The 9987-nt window shown below is 33.2% G+C and overlaps 2 protein-coding genes across 3 annotated transcripts in view; one reads left to right on the top strand and one right to left on the bottom strand.

Moving 5' to 3' along the window:
* LOC111389042 (glucose-6-phosphate isomerase, cytosolic) overlaps nucleotides 1–4735 on the top strand; it is a 7749-nt gene extending 3014 nt beyond the window's left edge. The window contains exons 10-18 of one of the 2 annotated variants that reach the window (XM_023013889.1): nucleotides 508–556; nucleotides 1725–1797; nucleotides 1873–1933; nucleotides 2520–2586; nucleotides 2918–2974; nucleotides 3082–3135; nucleotides 3248–3376; nucleotides 4354–4417; nucleotides 4530–4735. In XM_023013889.1, coding sequence (XP_022869657.1) covers nucleotides 508–556; nucleotides 1725–1797; nucleotides 1873–1933; nucleotides 2520–2586; nucleotides 2918–2974; nucleotides 3082–3135; nucleotides 3248–3376; nucleotides 4354–4417; nucleotides 4530–4720 — 745 coding nt within the window. In that variant the 3' untranslated portion in view covers nucleotides 4721–4735. The remainder of the gene's footprint in view (nucleotides 1–507; nucleotides 557–1724; nucleotides 1798–1872; nucleotides 1934–2519; nucleotides 2587–2917; nucleotides 2975–3081; nucleotides 3136–3247; nucleotides 3377–4353; nucleotides 4418–4529) is intronic. The other variant, XM_023013890.1, reaches the window with a different exon arrangement.
* Nucleotides 4736–6417: 1682 nt separating this feature from the next.
* Nucleotides 6418–7415, bottom strand: LOC111389052 (deoxyuridine 5'-triphosphate nucleotidohydrolase-like). Its single transcript, XM_023013910.1, has 3 exons — nucleotides 7061–7415; nucleotides 6867–6958; nucleotides 6418–6782 (listed from the first exon to the last, which is right to left on the bottom strand). The coding sequence occupies exons 1-3, from the start codon at nucleotides 7411–7413 to the stop codon at nucleotides 6538–6540; spliced, it is 690 nt and encodes a 229-aa protein (XP_022869678.1). The 5' UTR covers nucleotides 7414–7415; the 3' UTR covers nucleotides 6418–6537.
* Between the last annotated feature and the right edge of the window lie 2572 nt (nucleotides 7416–9987).

Here is a 9987-nt window from a genome sequence, read left to right on the forward strand (position 1 = left end):
ACTTGATGTCCTTTTGATGTTTTTATGTCATGTCATTTCATGTTTACCATTTCCTTTCCCGTGCTATCTTGCACCTAACACACGAGACTACTCTGTCGACGAGTTTTGAGCTTGATTATTTTTAAGATAGTAGACTACATTAGCGAGACTTTCATACTTTTCGTTCTCCCCAACATTTTTTCTATGCATAAGATCTATATATCTGAACATTTGGAACATATACGAAACTTTTCCAATGAGGTGGGTAGGGAGACACGAGATGATTATGGGCCGTCTTTTAGAATGTATGGATACATGTTCGTGATTAATGGAAATAATGTACTTACTGCTTACTCGTAAGTGTTCCTTTGTTATATGACTTGATATAACTATTTGTCACTTGCTAGGATGGTTTCAAATTTGGCATCCTTCCAAAAAAAAAAATAAAAAAAAAATCTGATCCTTTCTGATACTATCTACAATTGTTTATCTATTCATCTATACATCTCACTCTTGACACAATTCTAGGCCTCAAGCAGTAGCAAAGCATATGGTTGCTGTCAGTACTAATCTCACGGTGCGGTTACTATCTTTTATTTTCTCTTTGCTGCTTCCTTTTCATTGTTTACATAATTTCTTGTGTTAATCTAACTTTTAAAGTCTCCTGTATATGAGTTTGTTAATAATAAATTCAAATTGCTTTCTGAATGATTTTACTGTTCTCTAAGTGTTCAGGAATGCTTAATTTCTTTGACCTTGGCTAGTTATTAATATCGTAGTTTAAAAACTCAAGCTAACTTGGATAAATAAAAATTTTGGCAACTCAAAGAGAAACTCAACTGCGGTCTGAATATAGTGGAAAGTTGGTTCCCTTGAGGATTCAACTGTGGAAATGTCCATTTGCGAGTATCATGTGAAAACTGACTTGTTCATATGCTGCTAGCTTTTACAAATGTTTATCTCCATAATCAATTGTAATGTCATGAAGTTACAAAATATTTTCAAATATATTCTGGAAGAAGGTATTGTCGAGGTGCAGAGTAGGGGTAAGTGGTGAATGATGAGGGTGGAGTTTATGTCGGAACCAGCTTGACTAATTGAATTGCTGTTTCATCAAATGAGTAATCACAAACTTTAACTGCCGTGAGATGAACCAGAGTTTGTGCAAGTAACGGTTAGAGATTGATAGGCACTATTGAATCGCTGATGAGGGTTTGAGATTAGGTTTAGTTGTTCTGCCGGTGGATCTATTCAGATGTCAATTTAGAAGCTACGGAAGAGTGTGAAAACTTGAATTATTCTTTTATTTTCTTTGGCTTCGGCCTTATTCTCAAATAATTTTTCATCATAGAATAAAATCTTTTAATAATTATTTTTAGGTGAGTTGTTTTGCCGAAATAAGAAGATTATGGGGCAATTTAATAGGCTTTCTTTTTTTTCCCCCCCCCCCCCCCCCCCCCAACAAATTTAGGTCTCTCTTTCTCTATTTGCATTATTAGTTTACTGTACACATTATGACATCATTTTCATTTTCATACTTATTAATGTTATACAATTGATTTTAGATGTTAATTTTAGATGTTAGATCAAAGTTTTGATTATATGACTGGTTATTACTTCCCAAAGTTTTTGGAGTAAAAAAAAAAAAGATGCAGTAGATTAAATAAATTGTATTTTCTCTTACCTAATCGGTGTACCACCTCTTAAATTCATCAACTTAATAATCATCTCCTATTTTAATGCAGCTTGTGGAGAAGTTTGGCATTGATCCAAATAATGCTTTTGCATTCTGGGACTGGGTGGGAGGTCGCTATAGTGGTAAGTATCTTTGGTTTTTTGGGAAAAGGCTGCTACAAAATGATGCCTAATTGGTCTCTAAATCTTTTTTTGCAGTTTGCAGTGCTGTTGGAGTACTGCCTCTTTCCCTGCAATATGGGTTTTCAGTCGTGGAGAAGTACAGTAGCTTCTTTGTTTAAATTACTCAATTATGGAGGATTTTATGGATTCAATAAGCAGATCTATTTGACTTGACTTATAGATATTCTAGTGAATTTGTGCATAAAGTCAAATTTCGTATGACATGATTATTTGTTTAAAAAGTGCTTAATTTTCCAGTGGATAACAGTAAGTCCAAGATGAAATAGATGAATTAAACAATACTTTTTCGGTTACCATGAGATTAATGGTCCGTTGCATGACATTAAGTTTAAGATAAACTTGCCGGTTTTTTAGGTCGCAACAAGGCTAATGATTTTTGTAGGTTATTGTTACACATTATACTTTTGCTTAATGAAGGCAACTCGAATAATAGTAGGAAATTTTGTAATGTGAGTTTATAATGATAACAAACCACCTTATCAACATAGGAGCTATATATGTCCCCACAATTGAGCATACACATAAGCATATAATTAAACATAAGTCTAGTCAAGGTTCACTACAATAATATGACAACTACTTTTAACACGTTTTTTCACAATATTCATTTGTTTGGGCCAATAGCTACTAACATGTTTCGTTAATTTCCCTTTTATTTGAAGGTTCCTAAAGGGAGCTTCAAGTATTGATCAACATTTCTATTCTGCACCTTTTGAGAAGAATTTACCAGTATGTACCCCTCTCAGAATGCCTTTTGTCTTGCTACTTTTGGATATGCAATTGAATAGCCTTCTGTCAGGGATCTAGTCATGTAACATGTAAGCTAGGATCTGAGAGATCCCAGCTTAAAGTCATTATCAATCTTTTGGTCTCCGTGTGTGGCCAAAATAGATAACGGTTTTCTTCTTTCTTGCTATTGTTTTATATTTTAGTGTGTTTTAAGATCTTGTGGACCTTGGCTATCCTGGATTCCATGTTTTCATTTTCTATGAATTGACCTTGCCCCATATTTGTTCTTAGATAACTCATTCTGTTGTTGACTTGCATATTATTCCTTCAGGTGCTATTAGGTTTGTTGAGTATTTGGAACGTGTCATTCCTCGGATATCCTGCAAGAGTAAGTTAAATATATGTTGAAGTCTGTTTGAATATCCCCCTTTTGACGTCCCTTCATTGAATTTTTTACTGGCTGAACCGTAACAATTAGCCATTACTTAATTTCAGGCCATTTTACCTTATTCTCAAGCACTGGAGAAATTTGCACCCCATATTCAGCAGGCATGTTTACCACAGGCATTTCTTTTTTCTTTTATAATAATGTTGCTTGCACACCTTTCTGGATGCTTTTTTTGGGAGGATGCTTATGCCATCCTAATATTATTTAATACAGGTTAGTATGGAGAGTAATGGAAAAGGGGTATCAATTGATGGCGTGCCTCTTCCCTATGAGACAGGGGAAATTGATTTTGGTGAACCAGGAACAAATGGCCAACACAGCTTTTACCAATTAATTCACCAGGTAAATGATTGAGCCATTTAAGCATGCAATAACTTCAGCTTGAGCAGAAAGGGGAAGTTTCCTGCACAGGCTGCACGATGCTTTTGTACTTATCTTATATATTGTTTCTCCTAATTCCACCAAGAAAATTAAGGAACTTGGAGACACATGGGGGATATTTGCTGTTTTACAGGATCTTCTGGCCTATTGTGTAGTCAAGTCATTCATTTCTGATCCTCTTTCTATCTGGAACTAAGTACCAAAGTTCGGGGACCATGACCATCCCCTTCTGCACATGCTTGTTTTCTGTGTCTGTTATGCCTGTTGAAGTACCGTTCATTGACCGAGGCTGTGAAAATTTTGGTGTCGTAGGCGGCTTGAAAAGTGTACATAGTTTGTAAATGTCACTAATAACATTTGTGAAATATACTGCATGCGGTGAGAGCACCAAAATCTGAATATAAAAAGAGTGTCATAGTAGTATGATAGGAGTATTTGATCTGAATGTGCTCTAAAATTAAGTACAATGGAAACTATTCTATGTAATTAAATCCTGATTGAAAACCCAATTTTTGTATTCACTATTTAATAATGCGTAAGTATGGTGATGTCTATCGCGCTTTTATGTCCCTCTCATAAAACCTCATGTCCCTCAATATTGCCTTTCTGATAATTTTTGAACATGTTAACTTATCATATATCATGGGTCTATGCTTTCGCTAGTGTTAAATAGTTACGCAAATTCCAAGCTTAAATTTTAACATCTGAGCAAATATGCTTTGACTTTCTATAAATGAATCAGGATACTTAGAACGCATAAGATGTCTAGGAATGTTCAAGAGATTCTATTTGTTGGTCTCCATTACAGAATAAATCAGGGTGCCTACACTTAATATTTATTACAGAATTTTGTGAAGCTATTATTGCCTTGCATCATTATGAAAATGACCCACGAAGTTTTCGTCTGCTGAAACCTTCTCTATCTGCTGGACTTTCAGGGACGTGTCATACCTTGTGATTTTATTGGTGTGGTTAAGAGCCAGCAACCTGTTTACCTGAAAGGTACTAATTTCTTTTCATATACCTCCTTGCTCTCGGCACTAAACTCAAAAGTTATGTTTACAACATCAAGATAATTGATGCTTGGTAACATTTAGGCAACTTGCTTTTTCAGGTGAAATGGTTAGTAACCATGATGAACTAATGTCAAACTTCTTTGCACAACCAGATGCCCTTGCTTATGGGAAGGTAGGAATTTTTTATGTTGAATTGCCAAGTCCTTTCTCTGGGTTATATCTGTCTCTGTTCTCAAAACCGGATAGGACCGAACTGGAAAAACCGGGAACTGGTTCGGTTATGACCTAAAACCATTTTCTTACTAACTGCTCAAAAACCGGCTAAAAAAACCTGTTAAACTGTGACCCTTTGAACTGCTGCCAGTTTTAATGATTTCAATGAGTGATTCTTTTTTCAAAAATCATATTTGAATACTATATATTGGGCTTAAAGAGTGAAAGCGAAGAGACTAGTTGTTGGCCTGTTCCCTTTAAACTGTCCTTTTCAATGACTTGCTGGTTCACAACTGACTTTATAGACCAATTCCTAAGTGCTTTTACTTGCCATTTTTTGATGTAGGATCAACTACTTATACATTTCATTGTTTAAAGGTTCAAGATGGTGCAAAGAAAAAAAATCAAAATTGATTTCAAAAATAAAAAAGGGCCTGATATTATTAGCCCCTGTTTGATGCCCATTATTTTTATTTTTTTATTTTTTATTTTTTTTTGGCTGGGGGGGGGGAATGTGTTTTGTAGTAGTGAATTTTTGGAGAATGTGTAGTTAAAAAGTTAAAGAGTATCGATAGAACCAAACTGGTCTTGAGAACTCAAATGGATGGTACATTCAAGTGGGCAAGGTAAGCTCAGTCCCAGGCAAGATAAATCCCTAAGTTTGCATATAAAAGCAAATAGGGGGAAAAAATTGGGTTTATGTGCAAAATATTTTGATGTGAGAATGTGTGGTTGAAAATATTTTAATTTTCCCAAATTTTTTGGCATATGTGTACTTATTAACAATCAGTTCCACCAGGTCAATGCCTGCCGGTTTTGAAAACATAGATATCCATTTGAAGTTCATTATTTCATGGTTCTCACGCGGCTGTAAATTATAAACGAATTGATGCCANCCTTTTTCTTCAATACATTGATAATAATTATTTATTTTTAAGATTTCCATGATCTCTATGACTCTGATACCAACTCTAGGGGTGCTATTATGAGCGAACAAAAATCTAATAATCTAATAATCAAAATATCAAAATTTTAATCTCATAAATTTTTAAGTAATTCTTCAAAGTCTAATAATGTTTGAGAATTTATAATATCAATATTTGTTATCATATCTATGTCTGTTCCAAAAGGTATTTCATATTTTGAGATACTTTTCTTTCTTTTTTCCAATTTATCTATTATATCTTGTATATCTTTTATAATTATTGACCTTACAATTCCTTTAGCGAAATTTTCTAATAAGTTTTCTTTAAAACATTTTAATATTTCTTGTGATGCATATAATTGTTCTTGATATCCTATCTTATCAATTTCTTTTTCAAATTTAATTTCTTTTTTATTTTTAACAACCTTTTTTATATTATATGATCCTCTCTTATATTTGGGCTTTTCCATTTTATAATTATTCATTAATAATTTTTACAAATTTATTTGTTAGATTTTTTAAGGACTAAAAATGAAACTTTTTATTATATAAAGGGTTGGTTGTTAAATTTTTCCAAGGATATTTTGGGTAGTTTCAAATTTCTAAAAAAGTCAAAGGTTATTTTGGAAAAGGTTATATACTATTTGGGCCATTTTCATGTATATCCCCCAACTTGTTTCTCTCTTCTTGGAGCCAACCTAATAAAGAGCAAGTTTGACTAATTTATAAGCGAGTTTCGAAATAAACAGTTCTTCTGTCAATCAAAGATATAAATCACTTTGGCGAGTGCATTTGGAACCAAAAAGTTCATTTTTTTAAGCTCAGCCAAACACGCATAAAATGTAGTGTTGAAAATCCAGTTACTTTGAATAAAGATCATCTAGCAAATACATCTGCAATGTGATCAACTATAAGACAGTACACAGAACATATAACTCCCCAAGATTTACCATTCTGATTGCAGAAAATTAAACACCGGTAGATCCAAAACCGCCCGAGCCTCTAATGGTTGAATCAAGATCATCAACCTCTGTTACCTCAGGAGTTAAGATTTTCTCAATAATAAGTTGTGCAATTCTGTCACCAGCCTTCACTTCAAAATCCACATCAGAATGGTTAAACAAAATGACCCCAACTGGACCTCTGTAATCTGCATCAATCACCCCCGCTCCTACATCGATGGAGTGCTTCCATGCCAACCCTGATCGTGGCGCTATATAATAGAATCGGAAAAATCCGTCAGCATAGATTAAGGGATTTAACGTGAATCATATACAGAAATACAGTAGAAAATTACCAATACGTGCGTAAGTTCCTTCTGGTATGGCAATGCTAAGATCCGTGGGAATCAAAGCTTTGCCTCTGGCTGGCACTTTAGTCTCCGTTGCACTGCATAATCCGTAACCCATCAGAATTCAACAAGAATTTGTATTATTTACCCCATTTGTGTGGAAAAAAAGAAATTCTTGTGGGATGTGGATAATTATTTACCTGGACAAATCATAGCCTGCGGAAAGAGGTGATGCCCTAGATGGCAAAATAGCTTTTTCTGAGTGCTTTTTGACGCGGAAAAAGGAAGTGAACTCATGGGGTGCTTCAGAATCGCCGTTTTGTTGGAGTTTTGGGATTTTGGGGTTTGGTTCTTCGATTTCAGGGGTACGATTTTCCGCTGTTTGAGCCATTTCTAGGGCAAAAGAACAGAATTTTTTATTATATGTACTTCGTGAGTAATGGCAAATTGATGAGGGTTTAAACGATTTGTAAGAGGGATGATTGGGAGAAAAATAGAGCGAAATTCGCTTGAATTGCGGATTGAGAGAAATGGCGCCAAAAATCCCCGCCATGTTTACGGGAATCTTGTGCTATGAAAGTTTCATTTACTTTCTTTATTTTTATTTTTTACTTTTTTTCTGAACTGTTAAAGAAAATACATTTTTTCCCCCTTCTCTTAGCCCCCGTTTGGTTCTAATTTTTCACCATAAAAAATCAATTTTTGATCGTTACTTTCTCATAATTCAGTCGTCATTTTTTACTTCTTCACTTACAGGTAAGATATACTTTTATTTTTAATGATCAAAATATTAATTCTCACAATAACTGCTGAATTGGCCCAAGTAGGTCCTAACTTTAGGGTTACCAATATGTCCAGTTTCCAAGCCAAATCAGTTCGATTGTGATATAAAATCCATCAATATTAGGATTTGTTTGGGAGTGATTTTGAGAATTGATTTTTTGACCGTTAAGAGAAAAGTGGGGTCCACCTGTAAGAGAAAAAGTCAAATATGAGCCTGTTTGGGAGTGATTTTGAGAATTAATTTTTTTATCGTTAGGAAAAAAGTGGGGTCCACCTGTGAGAAAATAAGTCAAATATAACGGTTGGAATAATGAAATAACAATCAAAAGGAATAATGAAATAACAATCAAAAAATCAATTTTTTGAGAAAAAAAATCACTTTGTATAACGGCTAAAATAATGAAATAACGGTCAAAAAATCAATTTTTTGGGTGAAAAAATCGCTCCCAAACAGATCCTTAATATTTGTCCATAGCTGGTATTAGGTTGATTTGAATTGGTTAAATTAAACAACGCGATGTATGCATATTCCGAAAAAATAAATTCGAGATTTTACAACTTTTCAAGATTTCTCAAAATTCAATATTAGTGAATCTCAAAATTTGGGGAATCATAAAATGCTATGAACTCTTGAATTTTATAGAAGCTTTAAATTGTAAAATTTCGATTTTTAAAACTTATTGGGCATATTTCTATTCAGCCACTGTTTGACAAATAATATGTAATTGAAAATGAGTTTGAGAAAAAAATATTTGAAAATTTGAATAACATAAACGACTAAAATATAGTGTAAAAATGCACCACGATATGAAATTAATGGAAGCAGAAAATGAAGTTTCGGCATAAACTAGACCAAAAATACGAATGAGGAACCTATGCGCGGAATTTGTGAGGAAACTTTCGTTACATAGATGTCCATCACGCAAATATTATATCATTAAAAAGTCATTGAATTTATAGATCAACGGAAAACAAAGTGGAGCAATTATGAATTGTTAAAAAAAATTATCTGTTTGGGAGTGATTTTGAGAATTAATTTTTTGCCCGTTAGGAGAAAAGTGGGGTCTACCTATGAAAGAAGAAGTCAAATATGACGACTGAAATAGTGAAATAACGGTCAAAAAATCAATTTCTTGGATGAAAAAATCGAGCTCAAACAGGCTGTATGCATGTAGTTAGTCGAATAAACTCGAAATTTGTACAAACTCTATATTTGTTTGGCATACTCAACTTTTGCATAACAAACTTGAAACCGCTAAAATTTGTAATTTCACCCATCAAACTATAGATCATGTACAATACTAAGTTCGAAATTTTCTTCGTCCCTTGAAAATCATAAGTTTAACCATAATATTGAACCGTCAATTCTAGTATCAACATGTTAACGCCATATATTTCTGGAAATTGCTGTATCCAAATTCAAAAAATTGCATGAAAATATGGACAATTAAAATCACCCTAAAATGTAAAACCAGACAACAATTAGTATCATAATTAAAAACCAACATCTATCCGTCCATAGTTACAAATTTAACAGTGCTCAACATTTATACAACAATTATTTATTGGAAAATAACAATTTTCAACGTTATAAATGAGGCCTTCATCTTACAAAACATTGTAAGGAGGTCAGCACAAATAAAATGGAATCTCTATGTAATAAATGGATAAAAATACAAAAATACAAGAAGACTTTTACATTTTTCACGTCGTTCAACAATAGGAATGACAACGGCGCGAGTTTGCAACAGAGTAGGTTCCCTCACCCTCACCCTGTTGGGAATTTTTCCGTCCCGTATTCGTCCATTAGTTGTTTAAGATGTGAGGGGCAAGGAAGGGGGTGGGACATTTACGTACCCGTTTAATTTTTTATTATTTTTTAAAGTTTTTAATAATTTATTTTATTGTCTTCGTTCATTAAAGTGAGATAATAATATAGTTATTATAATTTTAATTAATTTATTTATTTTTAAAAGTTAAATTATCCGAATATACTTGGTAAACTAAGATTTGTATTTTATTTTATTTTAACCATACATTAATAAAATAGTATGACACGCAAATACAAATCTTTTCTTTTTATTTTAACCATACATTTTTCAACGATCTTCTGCCAAAATAGATTTTTAACCTTTTAATGTGGTTCAAACATGCTCTAGATTTGAAATTGAAGCCTATGCCCCTTTTAAGTTGAATATGGATTTTGTAATCGTAAAATTATGTATGATTAAAAAATAGAAATTTTTTTTATATTTACGTGTAAAATGCTTTAGTATAAAATTATGTGATTGAAAATGTGTAACCCGGGTTAGCACAATTGCGTCGTCTTCTCATGAGCATACGA

Source organism: Olea europaea, unplaced genomic scaffold (genome assembly GCF_002742605.1).
Source record: "Olea europaea var. sylvestris unplaced genomic scaffold, O_europaea_v1 scaffold555, whole genome shotgun sequence".
Classification (NCBI taxonomy): domain Eukaryota; kingdom Viridiplantae; phylum Streptophyta; class Magnoliopsida; order Lamiales; family Oleaceae; genus Olea; species Olea europaea.

What these genes read in the sequence shown, in the direction of transcription:
- LOC111389052 (XM_023013910.1), bottom strand. Translation starts at nt 7,413, where the DNA reads ATGGCGGGGATTTTTGGCGCCATTTCTCTCAATCCGCAATTCAAGCGA. An exon ending in GCAGGCTATGATTTGTCCAG is followed by an intron (nt 6,959 to 7,060) that starts GTAAATAATTAT and finishes CGGATTATGCAG; the next exon opens with TGCAACGGAGACTAAAGTGC. An exon ending in AGGAACTTACGCACGTATTG is followed by an intron (nt 6,783 to 6,866) that starts GTAATTTTCTAC and finishes TCTATTATATAG; the next exon opens with CGCCACGATCAGGGTTGGCA.